Here is a 20,146-nt window from a genome sequence, read left to right on the forward strand (position 1 = left end):
AATCACACGGCTGCCGCTCATTATGACACTAGGTGTTATGCTCTGTCTGACAAAGTACTCGAGGAGTATGTAGTTATCAAAGCCAGATGCATTATGTGCTATGAAAGTGTACCCACGAAACCTTGGGCGTCTGTAATGCTGCACAAACGCCTCCACACACTTTAATGTATTAAATGTGAACTTATTGCCCTTCAGATCAGACGCACACACAAAGTTAGCCTCGTGTTTACCGTTGTGGTACCGCGTCTCAAAATCATATAAAATGTATTTATCGTTAGGCTTCTGTTTTTCAACAGGCTGTATGAAACACTGATGGTCAGAGTCTCCTGCTAATTTAGGCTCGCGGCAGTGCTCGCATCTAGGCTGCGCACATTTGTGTGGCAATTTCTTGGATTCTCTATATGTGGTGCCACAGTGCATGCAATGTTTCATATTATCACAGGGGATCATGTTGTGTTTTAATTCAGGTAATTTGTGTTGTTGGTAACAGTGTTGTGATTTGCAGATGCGGTTACAGTCGCTGCATTTCACTGTGGGTCCCCTGTGATGTTGACAGAGTGTGTAACATGTGTTACATCTATGTTTACAGCTGTGCTGTAATGGTGTATTATATATACTGTAACAGAAATTACACACATAGGATCCCCCCAAAAAAGCGGTCGGGTTTAAAATCAGGTGGTAATGTTGATTATGGAGATACATCATCAACGTGTTAGGGTTTGGCTCTTCATGTGTGTAAAAACATTCCAGGCGTTTACGCCCTTCTGTGTGGTAATAGATTACAATCTTAATGTTGAAGTGCTTCTCAAATTTACCGACATCAGAGAATGATACTTGCTGTGTGTCGCATAGACCTACTTCAGCATGCATCTGTTTAGCTGTAGCAAGTTTTTCATGCTCAGAGGATGATGAGTTTAATGAATGTGCTATGCATAGGGAGAAGCACAAATTGTTGTTTGTGTTGTTTGGTGTGTATAAATGTCTGCCTTTCTTTGAGAGAATCTCATCATAAGGTATGTGCGCCAGTCTTAAGCGAGACCCGCCACTACTGTTCTGAGCTACCGTGACAATAAACTCTAATTCATCATCACCGATAGATTCATCATTACTCTGCATAACTTGTGCAATTTGATCGAGAAACAGCTCTGGATCATACCGATCATCAGCGTTTAAAACAGCCTGAACATCTGAAGCCAGCGAGGGGCCACGCAGGACCACGTTTAGAACACTGCCCTGTTGGGATCCCGCCACAGCTCTGTCTATCACATTGGCTAAGCACTCGCGCACTCGCGCCGGCACTTGTTCTGGATGATCGAGACTTATACCCCTAAAATCAAGGCGTTCACGCAATTCGCGAGCATTAAAATTAGGTATCGCTCTAATGTGTGACTGAGAGCGGCTGCCGGACCCAGACTGCACAACGGGCTCAATAACAACTGCAGTAGCTGCAGCAGAGGTGACCCGGCTAGATTGTGCATCAGACGCAAAATCACCAGCAACACAAGCTATATGGTTAGCATCAGTAACAGCAACGGCCCGAGCAACACCTGCTGTACTATCACTATTATTAGCAACAATAGCCCCATCAGCAATAGCAGACGTAGGAACAGTCTGACAAGGATGTGTATCGGATGAGGCTGATGCAGGCACCCTATTAAGTCTAGCTATAATATCGTCTAATTTTTTATCTGTTTCTTCAGCCCACTGCATAAAAGTCTCTAAGTCAAAACATCTAACAGGAGTGGAGGTTCCGTTATTATGTTTAAATAATTTATTTGGAGGGTCCATGGTCTGGATTTTAAAAGTCAGGGACTTGAAATTTTGCTGCAGATGTTGTCTAATGTACTACACACTTTGTTTATGAGTTTGGTAAACTGTTGCCTTTGTACCTGTGCTTCTTGGTGGTATTGATTGAGTCTAGCTTCAATCAAACATAATTTATCAGCTATTGAGGCTATATGACTTTGTTCAGCAGGCTGAGCGTCTGGAAGCTTTATGTAAGCATCATACGCCGCTGATATTTGAGAGTCTGTTATGCCGCCTTCTTCGAAATCTATGTGTGAATCAACGCTATTTCTGACACATTCTGGGGTGGTGGGTATATGAACTAGATCAAAATCTGACATGCTGTACTCAAAAACATCAGAGAAATCGCGAGGTAGCCACTCACTCGGGGGTGTTGCAGGTTCGCTGATGAAGATCGGTTCTGACTCTCCACTGTTGCACAAAGCTCCAGGTTTTTGTTGTTCTGGGAGGTCGATACTGCTTAAACATTCCAAAAACGTCTGGAATCGTATGGTGTCCTGATCATTATGAGGAGGGGTGCTGTTCTGCAGTCTGTGAAGATAGATAGACATGTGTTAAAACATATTATACATGTACCCATTTCAAACTGAATAAGCGTGTCTCCCTCTCTCTCTTTTTATCTAATTTATATATGCCTATGCTTACCTTGTAGTGTGCGTTATTCGGGATGGTCCTGCTTCTCCACACACCCGGTTCTCTGGCGTGGCTCTGTAGGTGTAAAACGGTCAGTTTAGAACATTTGTAATTGTTTAAACCCCTTTAAAAAAAAATACACAACTATACATCCCGTTGTATACACACCTGATGTAAGGTAGGGCTCTGTGGTAGCGGTGTCTGAATGTTTTCCTGCTCAGTTTGTTAACCCTGGAACAAACAAAAACGTTATTACATAATTTAAAACAATCGCTAGTTTAAAACATACATACGTTTAAAAATCCAGTAATGCTGTACACACCTTGTGCCTGTTAGAGAACTAGTTCCAGCTGTAAAAGCGCCCGTTTCTAAAGAAAAGGGTCCTGGGCCGTTCTCCCGAACTCCTAAAAATTAAGCTTTTGTTTTAGGAAAAAAGATAGTTTGAATATCCTATAATATGTTAACATAACACTTTTTAAAAATCCAATAATAGGTTTTGTTTTACTTACCGTTTACGATGTCCATGTTATAAAGAACGATGTTAGTGTTGATGATCGCAAAGAAAATGGTGTGCTCTGCAGCGAATCTTGAGGCGTAAATGGCTCAGGGTATCGGGCTCTGAGCGTGTTTTTTTATATAGGGTGGGTGTTTCCAAAAAGAAAGGTATGTCTCCAATCAATTTAAATGAGGCCCTACAGGGCTTTTGTCTTCTCAAGGAATTACAAAGGAGCCGATACTTCAGACAATAGGCGGGGTCGCCACCCGACTGGTACCACCTGCCCCATTTACCTTGTCGAGGAATTACAAAAAGAGCCAATACTGGCCACTTTAAACAATAGGCTGGGCCCTTGTTCGCATGGTACTCTCAACAACTAAGTGATACCCGCGGTGGGCTTTTACAATCCTGAACAAATTCAAACAATTAGCCAGCTGTTGAAAAGTTGGAGCGGGTCTGGGCGACTGGTTTTAGAAGTATCACTGTAGCGTTTATTTTCTAAAGGGCTGAATGTTATTTGCGACTATCTGTTGTGTTAAAAACTACTCTGAAACCATGAAACCACTTACAGAAGAAATGGCCCGTTTGATCCGTTTTTAAATAAATAAAATGCTTGCATCGGTGCAAGGTGTGACACCAGAATCACAAAATGAGTGTATTTAAAAGACGATTAGTTTGAAAAGAGCGATACTGGCTGCTTTGGGGGAAAAGGTGACATTGTGTGCAGCGTGTTTTAGAAGTATCACTGTAGCGTTTATTTTCTAAAGGGCTGAATGTTATTTGCGACTATCTGTTGTGTTAAAAACTACTCTGAAACCATGAAACCACTTACAGAAGAAATGGCCCGTTTGATCCGTTTTTAAATAAATAAAATGCTTGCATCGGTGCAAGGTGTTGACACCGGAATCACAAAATGAGTGTATTTAAAAGACGATTAGTTTGAAAAGAGCGATACTGGCTGCTTATAGCATTTATTTTCTAAAGGACTGAATGCTATTTGTGACATTTACTGTGTTAAAAACTAGCTGGCTGGCTTTGTCTCACTCTTAGTTCAACATTCCGAAATCCCGATTTTTAAATAAAATGATCGCATCAACCCTGGAAAGAAACCCCAGTAGATGTGTAAAAACTAGTTAAATTAAAACTAGGGGTTTGATTAAATGAAACGCTTGTGAACATGCTGACATCACCCATTCAGAAGAAATTCCCATTTGTGCCATTTATAAAATAAAATGCATGCCTCACCGCAAGCTGAGACATTGTCAGATTTAGAAAATTAGTGTGATTAAAACACTATTACCAACACTTTTGACTAGAGCACACCCTCTTTGTTAAGGCGCACTGTGAACCAAAACAGCTTCCACTCCGCCAAGAATGAAACAAGAAACAAAGAATTGCTTTTAAGAACACATGCATAACTGAATGTTGCGATACACCTAAGTGAAAAAATAGTTTAATTAAAAACCCTATGGTTTGATTAAATTAAAACCCCATTAAAAACACATAAACTCATATAACCCCTCTGATACCCTGTGGTATTTCCACACCTGAACACGCATGCGCACACACACACACGAAACTGGTCAAATCGGTTTGGTTGGCCGCCATCTTGGACTAGTGCCATCGAATTACTGAACGCGCATGCGCACACGCACGAAACCGGTCAAACCGGTTCTCAAACCGGTTTGGTTGGCCGCCATATTGGACAGGTGCCATCGTATTACTACTCCCAGCAAAGGGAAATAAACCCCCCAGAAAAGCCTTGTAAGCGATCTTGCAGTTTGGATTACAGAATTTAAGAGGTTCACCTAAAGGCACCATGACGAACTGCGAACGCATATTGAACCGTAAAAAACCTTGTAGGTGCGCAAGTTATAATCACGAGGGGATGGTTGCGGTCGTACATAACCTGTGTTCCACATCAGGCACGTGCTGGTGGGGGGCGGAAGGGGCTTGAGCGCCTGCCCCTTTCCTGATGGGTGCCCCAAGTGCCCTTTTCTTGAGGCAAATTTTTATTTAAGAAATGCAATCTTTTCATTCTAACATTTTCTATCGTCTAATGAGCTTAGAAAGCATCTGGACTTCGTTAGTTTTCTTGAAGACGTTTCGACTCTCATCCGAGAAGCTTCTTCAGTTCCAAGAGCAAATGGTGGAGAGTCCCAGATTTGGAGCCCTATGCTAGTGTCCCCCATTTTCTATCATTACTTTATTAAGGATTAGGTGCAAGAGTTGTTAAGTGTGGATAATTAAATAGTTTATTTCTCGCAGTTCTTTTTAACCTGTTGCCTTACGGTTCCAAGCGCTGTCACCAATCTTTGCATTTTAGTATCATCTCATGAGCTACCATCTCTCCTATGGGGACTTTTTTAATGTCTACAGTCCCAGATCAACACAGCTCTGCTGGCTCTGTGGCCCAATATAACTTGCTATCATTTATGAGGGATATATTTGTTCTTCGATTCTTATCAAATCTTTACAGCAGTTTAAATCCGATCCGTCTTGGCAAACACCGGAATGCCCCGGACTCTTCCTGTTAAGTATCATCTTGCTGCTCCGTGGTTTACTGGAACTCCCGCCCGCTGTCGTCTGGGGTAAAAGCAACTCAACCCGCCCATCTCCTCTCACTTCCTCCGCAGCAGTCGGTGCTCCTGTGGACTCCACAAACAGAACTGTTTTCTTCAGAAGTGTTCTTCCCTCTCAAGCTGCAAATATGGCTCAGATCAACACCTGCCTTAAACGCACCTTCATCATCTTCAACATCTTCTTCGCGGTGAGTTGAGCTTCATTTTCAAACAGCAGCTAAAACGTGTTTGGTCCCAGCAGTAATTTAAAGTGCGCAGTGCCGGGTTGTTGTGCCAAAAACGTTTCCGTGTGTTTTTTATGTGTAATATCGTTACGTATGTTGCTAAATAGACTTCGGTGAACAGGTATTGCAAAGGGGTTAAATACACAATTTAAAAAAATTACCTGTTTCTCAATTATCTTTGTAGCTGTGTTATTGTACTTAATTATAATCAATCAGCTTCCTTTTGTCCACGTAAAATATGTTTACAGAACTATTTTTGTATTTGTTGCGATTTCAGCTGTCCTCTTGGCCAGAATACTCTTAAAAGAGACATTTTTAAAGCAAACAAGATTTTTTTTTTAAACGGCATAAATAAAGGATACATAAAAGTCACTGCCAAAAAGTGATTGTGCTTCTACCTTGTTACAGGAATGTTGTTTGTTGGTCAAGATGACTTGATATAATTCATGAGGGATATATTTGACATATGTTTCACATATTGTAGATCAACAAGTTATTTATAGCAGTTTAAATACAACCAATCAGTTTTTGGCAAATGCCAGAAATCAGTTTTTGGCAGACAATCACTTTTTGGCACAACACCGTCACATCTCACAACATAAGCTTCGAAGGCGTCACTGTTTCACTTGGGGTTGGTGGTTGGTGGACTTTGTTTTACTGGTTTCAGTTCTGTTTAGTTCTGTTACTTTAGTCTTTATTTGTTTGGAAGTAGGCCAGCTGATCGTTAGCTAGGCTGTGGTTACCTGTATTTCAAAATAGCTGCTCATATTCGAGTAATTCTAAGCTATGACCTAGTTTCCCGTTTTTCTGGGTGGTTTTTAAGCTTTGTGAATTCTTTGGTTTTTATCTTTTTGTTCATGTCGCTGTATTACAACACATCTGTGGAATGCACTGGATGACTTGATCCAAACAGATTGTACATACCTGTTCATACCTGCACAAAGAATGAACCCAAGCCCGAGGCTGAACCTGAACCTCAGCACAACAGTGATTCATAAATAAATCAAAAATAATGAATCGGTGTCTTTTTATTCATCAAATAATCAATAATTTAATGCTGTACTTAGACTTTTGAAAAGCTAAACTGCTGAACTGCTGTTCTAACTGCAGTTTTATTGTCTAAAGTTTTGGTTCACAGCTGTTTCGGTTGTCGTGGTCCATAAAGTTCTAACCAATCAGTTTTATTTTGTATTTAGATTGTTGGCGGCGTCATCATCAGCCTCGCTCTGCTGGCTCAGTTCTCCACCAGCATTCAAGAAGGAGGAAATGTGAGAACAAAGCTGTTGAAACACAGGTTTAACTCATGGGTGTGACTCTGAAGCCATATCTGACTTTTATTTACTGCTTTTGGCCGTAGCTGGAGGGTCGGGACAGTGGTCTGTTCAGCCTCTATATCATGGGCGCCATCATCATGGTGCTGGCTATCCTGGGAGCCTATGGAGCCCACAAAGAGAGCAGAGTTGCCCTGATTGTGGTGAGTACAAAGATTACCTGATCTTCTGGGATACTCTAACTTCAAAATAAAAACTCCAAATGTCGACTTACTGCTGGAGCCTTAGGTGGGCATCGGAAGTACTGTAACTTTTGATACTTCAGCCCTTAATTTTTAAGCCCCAAAGACTGCTGTTTGTACCCAATATGACCCCAAGGAGTAACTAACACACACACAGATCACTGTTTCAGAAAGCGTCCCCCTGTGAGTATAGACTTGCTGTGCAGAGCACACTGGAGCTGAAAGCATGTTCTGGAGGCACTGCTGTTAAAGTGCAAAACTGCTTTTAGGTAAAATGAGAACAGTTGAAAAGCTTGAAGTAGATCACATGCACAGTTGTGAAAGAATAAAAATTACTTCCTTTTTACATGTTACAAAATTAACCATCTTAGAAATATTCTATGATTTAACCTGGAGAGTCAAATGATCTTTTTTCTTCTTCCTCACAGTGAAACTGGTCAGGGTTGAGAAATGTCAGTAATCCCCAAATACATCAGATTAAGTGTTTTCATGTTCTTCCCCACAGTTCCTGGTGTGTATGGTCCTTGGATGTCTGGTGATGTTCAAATATGCAGTCCCGGTTGCCATCATGCGTCCACAGGTAAAGGCCCACCTGTCACTGCTTTGGAGTCTAATGATAGGAAATGTAAATACAGGCACTCCTTTATTTATGCTGTGAACATGATGAAGCTAAATTCACCAGTAAACACAATTAAAAGCCATCAAATTTCCAATAATTCATTTATTGGCAGTTGTTGTGTTGCGTAGTTTCAGAAAGTAGAGCATTTTCAGAGTGCTTTCCATGCAAAAATTCCCCATATGTTGTGCCAAATAGATAAAAATTTGATGCAAAGGGGTTGATAGAACTGAACACTAAGCTTGCCCCCAGCCCTAAAGAGATTCACCAGTGTCTGGTACATGTAAAGAGGTTTACATGAGCTGACAGCAGCAGAGAAGTTTAATCAGGTATTCGGTTTTCATTTTTATTGTACATGGTTTTATTGTACCTGGTATATGTAGCTAAGGTGGAAGGTTGTTAAAATAAACATATATTTAATGACAGTGTTTAACTTCAGTAAAATACTGTAGATGATAACCTAACTAACAACTTCATCAGTTGAAAGTGTAAGAGTTCACTGTGGCTAAAGCTTCCTCTGAAAAAGTTGAAATAACCACATTTTCACAGCCTGCAACCGCATGAGTGTCTGGTTGCCACATCAGCTCTACAGAGTGTTTAGCTTTGTTTTTCAAGGAAAAGTACTTGCAAACTACAGCGTTACAACAGCAGTGACAAATAACATCGTTTAATAATCCAAATGTCAACATAGTTTTTAGTGAAATTACTATAAATGAGGCCTAAAAGTGACGTAAAGCTGAGTTTCATCAGTTTAATCCTCTCAAGCTTTGGAGGGTTTTCATCTTATTTAAACTGTTCCTTAAAGAATTTAATAAGGTCTAAACTGTAATATTAAAATATTTCAGTTATTACTTCAATTCTTTTTGCACAAATATCTCTGCTGGAAACCCTTTTAGTCACTTTATGTATCAAAATAATCACCAAGATAAATAATCACTGGCTAAAAAAAATGGTAGAACAACGTTATTTTCAAAAAGTGATATCTAATATGGATGACGATTTTGTTTGCAGATTGAAGGTATAATGGAGAACAAGTTTCGGATGTTTCTGCCTTTGGATGAAAACTCAAGGGATATGAAGAACATGGCTGACAACATCCAGAAAATTGTGAGATATTCAGCTCTGCCTTGTGTTTTATACTTCATGTACTTTGTGGATTTCTCTTTTGTTCAATTTAATGTTTTATTCTTACATCCAAACCAGCTGAGTGCCATTAAAGGCTGGGTTGGGATTTCCATGAAACTAAAACTTAATGGTACCCTTCAATGCCAAAATTGTGAAAATGCTAGTAGGGTTGTTGAGAAGGGAAAACAATCCAAATCGTGAATACTAAATGGTACTAAAATTAAAAAAATAACAGCAACACAACCAACTTGGTGAAGCTGACAACCCGGTGTTTCTGAGGAATTTTGTCAGGTCAGCATTTTTAAGCTGAAGTATTAGATTAGATTAGATTAGATAGAACTTTATTAATCCCTCGGGTGGGTTCCTCTGGGAAATTCGATTTCCAAAAAAGCACAGCACCGACAGAAGTTACAGAGTTATACACACACACATATATATATAAATACAGAGACAATATAAATAAAATATACGAAGGGGATAAATAGAATAAATAGGAATAAAAATAAAAATACAAGTGAATTGCACATTTCAAGTATTGAGTCTATTGCACCGTTGACTATTTACAAAGGTATTGCACAGTGAGGTGAAGAGGCACTACAGCTTAGTTGTTCCCCCCTCCTTTGTCCTCCTGTTTCCCCTCCCTCTCCCCTCCAGAGAGGAGTTAAACAGTCTGATGGCGTGTGGGACAAAGGAGTTTTTAAGTCTGTTAGTTCTTGTCTTGGGGAGAAGCAACCTGTCACTGAACAGACTCTTCTGGTTGTTAATGGCCGTGTGCAGAGGATGCCCAGCATTGTCCATAATGTCCAGCAGTTTCTTTAATGTCCTTTTCTCTGCCACTGTCACCAGAGTGTCCAGCTTCATGCCGACCACAGAGCTAGCCCTCCTGATCAGTTTCTCCAGCCTGGATGAGTCCTTCTTTGCTGTGCTGCTCCCCCAGCACACCACAGCATAGAAAAGTACTCCAGCAACCACCGACTGGTAAAACATCCTCAGGAGCTTCCTGCAGATGTTAAAAGACCTCAGCCTCCTGAGGAAGTACAGTCGGCTTTGGGCTTTTTTATACAGGTGCTCTGTGTTGCATGACCAGTCCAGTTTATTGTCCACCCACAGCCCGAGGTACTTGTACTTGTTGACCACCTCCACCTCCTCCCCCTCTATCTGAACCGGCAGTGGACCTTCTCTGGACCTCCCGAAGTCCACAACCAGTTCCTTAGTCTTTGAGGTGTTGAGTTGCAGGTGGTTTGTGTGACTCCATGCGACAAAGTTCCTCACCAGACTTCTGTACTCCTCTTCCTGATCATCCCAGATACACCCCATGATGGCCGTGTCATCTGCAAACTTCTGAATATGGCATAATTCAGAGTTGTAGCAGAAGTCAGAGGTGTACAGGGTGAAGAGAAGAGGGGACAGCACAGTTCCCTGTGGTGCTCCTGTGCTGCTGACCACTGTGTCAGACGTGATGTCCTTCAGCCTGACGTACTGTGGTCTGTCGGTGAGGTAGTCGGAGATCCAAGCCACCAGGCAGGGGTCCACCTCCATCCTGTTCAGTTTTTCTTGAAGCATACAGGGCCGGATGGTATTAAAGGCACTGGAAAAGTCAAGAAACAGGATCCTGACCGTGCCTTTTCCCCCATCCAGGTGTGAGTGGGCTCTGTGTAGGAGGTACAGGATGGCATCCTCCACTCCGACACCTGCCTTGTATGCAAACTGTAGTGGGTCCTGGGCATGTTGTACCTGTGGTCGGAGGAGGTTGAGGAAGAGCCGCTCTAGAGTCTTCATAAGATGTGACGTCAGTGCCACCGGTCGGAAGTCATTCAGCTCATTGGGCCGGTTCTTTTTGGGGACCGGGACGATGCAGGATGTCTTCCATAGGGCGGGCACTCTCCCCAGTTGCAGACTGAGGTTGAAGACTCGTTGTAGCGGCTATTAAACATTAGCATTAGCTTTAACTACTTTAGCTATTAGCAGTTAGCTGCATTAGCTATCTATTAGGTTATCGTTAAGGTAGTGTGTAGAAGTGATGGCAAATAATAAAAGGTTATCGTTTGACTGTGGGGCATTGTCATCAGTCAGGACTGCCAATCCTGTTCTCCATCTCATCTGTGCCAGTCAACAATAACCCTCCTGTTTCTTCTGGGGTTTTTTAGTTTCACTCCTGTGGTCTGTTCAGTTTTGATAGATAAATAGTGTTAATTTAATAGCAAAGCATAATTATAAAGTTTTTTTCCTATATTGAAGCAAAAGGAAGTAAAGTAAGTACCAGCAACCAGAAACTGTGACAGCCTAACATACCAGCTCTGTTTGATAAGGAGTCAAAGAGTCAGAAGTGTTTGAACATTTATTTAAAACATAAAATAAGAACTGTGTCCTTTCATTCTGTCATTTTGTCCTCATGTTGTGTATTTTCTTGAGTATCAGTATCGAGCCTGAAATTCTTTTTACGTGACAGTGTTACTCATGAAGACACCGTGCAGCCACGCACTAACTGCCAAGTATGAAAAGTCATGGTTGGTTGCTTTGACAAAAGAGCTTCCTCTTGCTCGCTACATTCAGATTGCAGCCGTTGACTTTCCAGCTCACAAACATTTGTTGTCAGACCTGTTTTTCCATTCCCGTAATTCCACACAGGGCATCTGGTTGAGTTTAGGCTGCTTATTGGCTGTCAGATGCATTCTCAAAGAGAAGTGCAACTCAAGATATGCAAAGTGAAGAGCCAGGAAATGCTTTTACCAAGACAGTAAACTGTGTTCCTTTATTTTACTGTCCTGTTTTTATATTTTAAAAAAAAAAAAAAAAAAAAAAAAAAAAAGCAAGCAACACATGAAATGGTGTAACTGAATCTTTAAACTTTTTACACTAGTAGGACTATGATTGTCACGTCTGCAGTGAGGTGAGGTTGAAAGTAGGACCCCAGATGCAGGCAGCTTCTGATGTGAGCGAGCTTTATTGACATGGTAGGTAAAACAGACAGGAATGTAACAGGCATGAAACAAAACCTAAGAATAACCTAAACTGGTAAAAACTAACAGAAACAGCAACGCAGGGAAATACACAGAATGACGGATGGCTTTTACACAGACGAACCAGCAACTAACAGAGGCAGACACAAGGATAACAAGAGAATGAGACACAGAAGGAGGACACAGCTGGGAGTAATCGGACATGACTAGACAGAGGAAACAAAACTAAACACACTGACATGAGACACGGACCTTCACAACAAAACAGGAAATACATAGACTGAACTTAGAGGTATAATATAACACAGAACCAAAACGTAGGAATAAACAAAGATACAGTGGGGCAAAAAAGTATTTAGTCAGCCACCGATTGTGCAAGTTCCCCCACTTAAAATGATGACAGAGGTCAGTAATTTGCACCAGAGGTACACTTCAACTGTGAGAGACAGAATGTGGAAAAAAAAAAAAAAATCCATGAATTCACATGGTAGGATTTGTAAAGAATTTATTCGTAAATCAGGGTGGAAAATAAGTATTTGGTCACCTCAAACAAGGAAAATCTCTGGCTCTCACAGACCTGTAACGTCCTCTGTAAGAAGCTTTTCTGTCCCCCACCCATTACCTGTATGAATGGCACCTGTTTGAACTCATCATCTGTATAAAAGACACCTGTCCACAGCCTCAAACAGTCAGACTCCAAACTCCGCCATGGCCAAGACCAAAGAGCTTTCGAAGGACACCAGGAAAAGTATTGTAGACCTGCACCAGACTGGGAAGAGTGAATCTACAATAGGCAAGCAGCTTGGTGTGAAAAAATCAACTGTGGGAGCAATCATCAGAAAATGGAAGACATACAAGACCACTGATAATCTCCCTCGATCTGGGGCTCCACGCAAGATCTCATCCCGTGGGGTCAAAATGATCATGAGAACGGTGAGCAAAGATCCCAGAACCACACGGGGGGACCTGGTGAATGACCTGCAGAGAGCTGGGACCAAAGTAACAAAGGTCACCATCAGTAACACACTACAACGGCAGGGAATCAAATCCCGCAGTGCCAGACGTGTTCCGCTGCTGAAGCCAGTGCATGTCCAGGCCCGTCTGAAGTTTGCCAGAGAGCACATGGATGATACAGCAGAGGATTGGGAGAATGTCATGTGGTCAGATGAAACCAAAGTTGAACTTTTTGGTATAAACTCAACTCGTCGTGTTTGGAGGAAGAAGAATACTGAGTTGCATCCCAAGAACACCATACCTACTGTGAAGCATGGGGGTGGAAACATCATGCTATGGGGCTGTTTTTCTGCCAAGGGGACAGGACGACTGATCCGTGTTAAGGACAGAATGAATGGGGCCATTTATCGTGAGATTTTGAGCCAAAACCTCCTTCCATCAGTGAGAACTTTGAAGATGAAACGAGGCTGGGTCTTCCAACATGACAATGATCCAAAACACACCGCCCGGGCAACAAAGGAGTGGCTCCGTAAGAAGCATTTGAAAGTCCTGGAGTGGCCTAGCCAGTCTCCAGACCTCAACCCCAGAGAAAATCTGTGGCGGGAGTTGAAAGTCCGTGTTGCTCGGCGACAGCCCCAAAACATCACTGCTCTCGAGAAGATCTGCATGGAGGAATGGGCCAAAATACCAGCTACTGTGTGTGCAAACCTGGTAAAGACCTATAGTAAACGTTTGACCTCTGTTATTGCCAACAAAGGTTATGTTACAAAGTATTGAGTTGTATTTTTGTTATTGACCAAATACTTATTTTCCACCCTGATTTACGAATAAATTCTTTACAAATCCTACCATGTGGATTCATGGATTTTTTTTTATTATTTTTTTTTTTTTCCTTCCACATTCTGTCTCTCACAGTTGAAGTGTACCTCTGGTGCAAATTACTGACCTCTGTCATCATTTTAAGTGGGGGAACTTGCACAAATTGGTGGCTGACTAAATACTTTTTTGCCCCACTGTACATCATGAAATCAAAGATTAACCATACAAAACAGAAAACACTGGGTCACAGACCCAGGACCGTGACAATGATATGTGTATCTGACTTCCCTTTAGAATCAAAACCATAGCTCTACTTTGAATCTCGGTAAAAAGCAGAAGTTTCAACTTCCTCTCTTGCGGCACAATGTAAATCAGAGGTGCCAAACATATTTTTGCATTGAGGTCAACATACAGCAAGCTTTGGTCTGAAGAAACTATCCTTTCTGTCAGTGTAAAGAAGTTTAATGACACATTTCATCTCTGTCTCACTGTAAGATGTGCGGTTTCATGAACGCATCTCGACTGGTTATAGATTTATATATTTTCTGTTTTAACTGAGATTTCTGTAGATGCTGAAAAATATGAACGACCACGGAGGAGACAATTAAAAGTCCAGAATTTCTGCCCCCTTCACTTTTTCCAGAGCTGTCCAACAGACCAGATTACATAGACTGGATTATATGGGTTGTATAGATTACAGTTAATCATAACAGCAGGAGATGGAAATGTCCTGGACAGTGTCTTTTAACACTCTCTCACACTTTTAAAAGAATCGTTCTCCATCTCATCTGTGCCAGTCAACTATAACCCTCCTGTTTCTTCTGGTTTATTTTAGTTTCACTGCTGTGGTCTGTTCAGCTACAAAGACTGGAACAACATTCCTGAATCCTGTAAATGCAACCTGGAGGAGGAGGAAGAGGGCAAGTGTCAGACTGTTGGCTACAGAGTGAGTATCAACACACACAGCTTCACTTCTATTAAATGTAACTCGGTTAGTCATATCTTTTAATTTTTCTATCTTTCCAGTCTTTAATGGAGAGATCAACATCCATCTACACCCAAGTGAGTGACTCGGCTTTATTTTGAAAAATGTTTCTTGATTTCATCAGCTGATTTACAGAAACTATAACCCTAACTTTATTTTTTGTCTGTGTTTAGACCTGCTTCCCCATAATAATGCACTACTTCCTGCTGGGTTTTGACATCGTACTCGGAGTCTTCTTCACTCTGGCTATTCTGGCAGTGAGTATTGTTAGCTATTTAAAGACAAGGTTTCCACAGAGTAAATGTCCTGTTTCAGTTACTAATGGCAGCACTCAAAAAAAAAAATCTGATTCAATATCATTTTTTAAGAAAGTAGTTTAATATAGCAGTAAAGTATTCAGAGTAGTGGATGGGGATTTTTTTAGATTTTAAATATGGTGAAATTGCAGGATGTGGTTTGTCTAAAGTGGTTTGATCTTTAGGTAAGACTTATGATGCATTATATAGGGCGACCGTGTCTCAGGGGGTTGGGAATCGCATCTGTAACCGGAAGGTCGCCGGTTCGATCCCTGGGCTCTCTGTCCTGGTCGTTGTGTCCTTGGGCAAGACACTTTACCCTACTTGCCTACTGGTGTTGGCCAGAGGGGCCGATGACGCAATATGGCAGCCTCGCTTCTGTCAGTCTGCCCGAGGGCAGCTGTGGCTACAACTGTAGCTGCCTCCACCAGTGTGTGAATGTTAGAGTGAATGAATAGTGGTATTGTAAAGTGCTTTGGGTGCCTTGAAAAGCGCTATATAAATCCAATCCATTATTATTTACCATGTGATCTGTAATGATCCTTTAAAACTGAAAAAACAAATGGCCAGTCATTTAGCTTTTGTCTTGATGGGGAGTGTCACGTTTACATCAGTCACTGTTATTTTTGATTTACAAAATAATAACCGAAACTGTTTCTCTTTAAAAATGATCATGAAGTCCTAAAATCATGTTTCAAATACTTGAAAATGCCACATGCTCCAGAAGATCAGCATTTGATCTGTGACAATAAAAAGAAACATTTCTGTGATGAAATTTCAGTCAAAACTATTTTTTAGTTTAAGTGAGTTCAGTAAAATGTTCTCAGTTCGGTTTCATTCTAACCAAATACACCTGGAATTCCTGTTCCTGAGGTGGCCGCTCATAGTAAACATGGAAAAGTTTCAAATAATGAGGTCATTGCGTGTATAATACATCTAGTTGTTCAGTTTTTGGTAGCACTTTATAACACAACCTGCAAATACGGCTCAAGTACCCTGTACTTGCATGCAATTTGCAGGCAACAAGTCAGGTTTTGCAGGAAACAATGAGGCAAGTACACAGTAAGTACTCTGTACTTTCTGGAATGCGAGTCATATTATGGAGTCACCTGAAAGATACGCGAAACAATAAAACACTGTAGGACCCATGACTAAGCCACAAGTAGCCTATAATCATGTGTACCAATCCAGGTCTTTGCAGGAAACAATAAAATAATAACATAAAATATTGTATCATTATCTCAGGCAGAGAAGCCAAACCAAGTTGTTCATCAAAGCTTCTGTTTGAAGAACGAGTGGGTGGGGAGCCAATCAAATAAAAGCAACGAGAAACCAGAAGGAAATGTTTGTGTTAGTTGGAGAATGAACTTTCACCAAGTCCCAGAAAAAGATAAATATGATTATTTTGATATAAAAATAGAATTGTTTCATTGTGTGTGCGCGCGCACGTGTTGATTGATTGATTGATTGATAATACTTTATTCATCCCGAGGGAAATTGGGTTAAGGCTGCCAGCCGTGCCAGCGCCATAAATCTAAATCTGATATTTCTCAGAGCCAGAATCTATTTTAGCTGAAAATCTTGACTCTGAGTTCAGTTCTCATTTCTCTTTAAATTCGAGACCTTTTCCTTTCTACAGTCTCGAAGTTCTTGCTCGTACAGAATGATCTGATTTTTTTGTATTATTGTTGGGCCTTTAGCTGACAACATGAAACACCCTGAGGAGACTGTTGTTGTGATTTGGTGCTATATAAAGAAAACTGAGTTGAATTTCCATGTTATCAATTTAAGATTTTTAAGCCTGCAGAGCAGCTGATTTTTAACTCTCCTTTCTGTGTCCCCTGCAGCTGCTCGGCACAATTCTGTCCTCGGCAATGATCCACCAGATGCGTTACCCCAACAGACCCCCCATCCTGCTCACAGTTCCCACTGTCCTCTCCACATCGCCACCAAAATACGAGGAGCTGTACAACCCTCCACCATATTAGACACAGAAAGATGCACTGTTCCTTTATTGCTGGCTTTGCGTGGAAGTTCCAGGAGTCCTGTTAGTTTTGTTTTTCTTGAATTTTAACGTGAGTTTGAGGTTTGTGTCCAAAGTGCCTTACAGCTCTGTAAGGAGTTCTGACTTGTTCCTTTAAGATCAGTGAAAACCCGAAAAATGCCACAGCTTTTCTGATACATAAACATTGTTCTTATGCTACTGTTTATTTATCTTAGTTGTTCTTGCTTTGAAGTTAAGAAATGTTTTCAGTTTTCCAAGATTTGACTTGTGGCTTTCATTTAGAATCAACTTTTATCAGAAATCATTATTTTTGTCACATGTTAAGAATGCAGAAGTTCATGTTCATTACATACAAAAGATAAGGGATGTGAAAGTGAAGCTCAAATCTCTCCAAAAGAGAACTGGTGCAGCCAGGACTACTAAAAATTAAAAGTTTAATTATTTGAATTCAAAGTTTACATTTTGAGTTTTAAATGTGTTTTCTATATATATTTCCAACACTTTTATCTTATTTTTATTTTTAAAAGTCCCGCTAAACTTTTAGAACTTTTATAAAAATGTTTTAAGGAAAAAAAGCTCCTCCCATTTTTAAGAAAAGAAATGAGGGTTATGCAGTCAGTGGCATTCAAGCATGGACTCAAAAGAAAACTCACACATGCCAACAACTCATTTTAGCCTGAAGTCGCCTTGAAAAAAGCTGCAGCAATCATTTTGGTTTTTTTCGTAAAGCAATTATTTTTTTTTTAAACAATGTGGACTCATTTATCTTACTCCACTCAGTGTTTTTGTACACACACACACACACACACACACACACACACACACAAATAAATAAAACAGCATTTTAAATGTTTAGAAAGAGAATTTTTTTTATTCTACATTTTCTTGTGGGTCTCTTGTTTTTGTCATGTTTGATTTTTCTGATGTAAACATCAATGACTTACAAAAATAAAAGAGCAGCACAGACACCCCTGGTTTTCACAGACACTCAGCTCTTTCCACACCATTACTGCATTTAATTATTAATCATAAATAATAATTAATCATCGCTGGCTCTTTCTCCCAAAGTGTGTTTTTGTCCTGTCTCTGCTTGTCTTAAAGCCCAACCGGTTGTTCAGATGGTTGCCCCTCCCTGAGCCTGCTTCTGCCCGAGGTTTCTTCCTGTTAAAAGGTTAAAGGTTTTTACTTCCCACTGTCACCGAGTGCTTGTTCATAGGAGGTCATCTGATTGTTGGGGCTTTCTCTGTATTATTGTAAGGTCTCCAGCTTAGAATATAAAGTGCCTTGAGATGACAGTTTTTGTGATTAACTGTCTGTCATTCAGTGACAGAAACATGCAAATATCGAGACAGAAGACGAGCTACAAACAGAAGTAGAGTTCACAGTCATTTCTATTTCTTTCTGGCTGCTTAAGCTCATGTGTAGATAGATTTCCATGTAAGTATCCAGAGGCCTGTTATGATGTCTGAGCCATGACTTCATCAAATTGATAAATTTTTTAGGTCTAACATTTTGATGGTTAACAGTCACTCTTTACACAGCCTGAGGAACAAAAAGGAAATAAGCTTTAAATGTGTGTCCTTTCTTAACCACTCTCATTGAATATCTTTGTACTGCAGGCAGTTGGCCACCAGAGAGCACTGTTTAACAAGTGCCCAGCTGACTCTTACGAGAAGAGGGAAGTGTGCATGTCAAACTGCTCAGAGCTCCAAGCCCTGGCCTGAAATTTCCTGCTCTTTCAGAGGGAAAGGGGCACTCCCTGAGCGGGGGACTGTGATAGGTCAAGCTGTCTCCTTAAGCCTTATTTAGACCTATCTCAGTCCGCAAGATAGGACAGTTCATGCAGTCGAGCCAGAACAAGAAAATGACAAAAATATTCAGACAATACGAGATCCGAATGATCTAGCCACCATACAGAGAGAATGTATACTGTCTCACATGCTCCTTCAGCTGCTTCAGCCTTACTGCAAAAACGCCGAAGGGGAATAAATTTCCAGCTTGTCAGGGCAGATTTCAAACTCTCCGGGAAACCTTCAACCCTCAGCTGCTGTGGCCACAGATGCAGAAAAGGGAAGAGGAACCACAACTTCCCGAAGCCACTGGAAGACCTCAAAGGCTTTTAGTTCAGTCCAGAATCAGAACCATTTCAGCCTTAGAGGACAGATCACCATGACAGGAGAACAATCACTGATCAAGTTGTTAACGTCTAACCCAGACAGCTCAGATTCCATAAGTGACAGGCTGTTTAGGACTGTAAACTTATAACAACATTTATAAAAAGTATCATTCTCTGAACAAGTCTCTGAACTGTACATGTTAGGAAATTGTTGAATGTAATCCCCAAACAGGTAAATTTTTAGTCACATTAGATTCACAGAGAGCAGGTAACTTTCTTCTAAGCGCACTCAGGTATTGCTAACATTGGTGCCCCACCACTATCCCTCAACTCAAAGGTGTAGTCTTCATGTGAACTTTAGGCTAGCAGGCTAGCAGCCAGTGTTGGGGAGTAACGGAATACATGTACCGCCGTTACGTATTTAAAATACAAAATATGAGTAACTGTATTCCGTTACAGTTACCATTTAAAAAGGTGGTATTCAGAATACAGTTACTTTGTTGAAATAAATGGATTACACTGCGGTACTTTCATGTTCCATTTTGTCGCGGGTCAGGACTGTTTGGGTTTTGTTTGACAGCTATGTTCTGTTGTTCCAGGCGGCAGCGCTGCGGTTGCCATGGTTACAGGGCGACGCTCTCTCTCTCTCTCTCCGCGACTGTGTGTTTCCTGGGTGAGAGAGCGCCTTTTCGTTGTTGTTGTTGTTGTTGTTGTGCTAAGCTAACAGGCAGAATGCTACAAGCATAGCTCTAAAGAATGTAGCATCATGGGCAGTGTAGTCCGTGTTGCAGGGAGACTGGACTGCCATACACGTTATGGGTCTGTGAGCGCGAGGAGGGAGAAAAAGGGGAGTGGAAAGGTTGGAGTTGTCATCGAGGAAAAATGGGAGCTGGAAGCATGTAAATATAATAATAACCACTTCAGCCAAGAAGAGTGTCTCACGAGCCCAGTATTAAGACTCGACTGTACACCGTGTTCGTGTTTTCCTCCGAAAACAATAAGTTCCGTTGGAGCAG

General features: G+C 41.0%; 2 protein-coding genes across 3 annotated transcripts; one reads left to right on the top strand and one right to left on the bottom strand.

The window, feature by feature from the left end:
* Nucleotides 1-1,153: 1,153 nt before the first annotated feature.
* Nucleotides 1,154-4,394, bottom strand: LOC309692883 (uncharacterized protein). Of its 2 annotated transcripts, none has more exons than XR_014272511.1 (5): nucleotides 2,949-4,394; nucleotides 2,762-2,855; nucleotides 2,608-2,670; nucleotides 2,452-2,514; nucleotides 1,154-2,337 (listed from the first exon to the last, which is right to left on the bottom strand). XR_014272511.1 is itself a non-coding variant. In XM_082511714.1 (5 exons), exons 1-5 carry the CDS (start codon nucleotides 2,962-2,964, stop codon nucleotides 1,806-1,808), a joined length of 756 nt encoding a protein of 251 aa, XP_082367840.1. In that variant the 5' UTR covers nucleotides 2,965-4,394; the 3' UTR covers nucleotides 1,154-1,805. The 2 variants fall into 2 exon arrangements, 1 of the variants encoding a protein (XP_082367840.1); XM_082511714.1 differs by having other exon boundaries at nucleotides 2,762-2,843.
* Nucleotides 4,395-5,537: 1,143 nt separating this feature from the next.
* On the top strand, nucleotides 5,538-17,832 carry LOC309692009 (tetraspanin-8-like). Its single transcript, XM_082510117.1, has 9 exons — nucleotides 5,538-5,705; nucleotides 6,938-7,009; nucleotides 7,099-7,215; nucleotides 7,760-7,834; nucleotides 8,882-8,977; nucleotides 14,564-14,674; nucleotides 14,755-14,790; nucleotides 14,887-14,970; nucleotides 16,857-17,832. The coding sequence occupies exons 1-9, from the start codon at nucleotides 5,646-5,648 to the stop codon at nucleotides 16,995-16,997; spliced, it is 792 nt and encodes a 263-aa protein (XP_082366243.1). The 5' UTR covers nucleotides 5,538-5,645; the 3' UTR covers nucleotides 16,998-17,832.
* The last annotated feature ends 2,314 nt before the right edge of the window (nucleotides 17,833-20,146 follow it).

Source organism: Aulonocara stuartgranti (genome assembly GCF_965226115.1).
Source record: "Aulonocara stuartgranti genome assembly, chromosome: 17".
Classification (NCBI taxonomy): Eukaryota; Metazoa; Chordata; class Actinopteri; order Cichliformes; family Cichlidae; genus Aulonocara; species Aulonocara stuartgranti.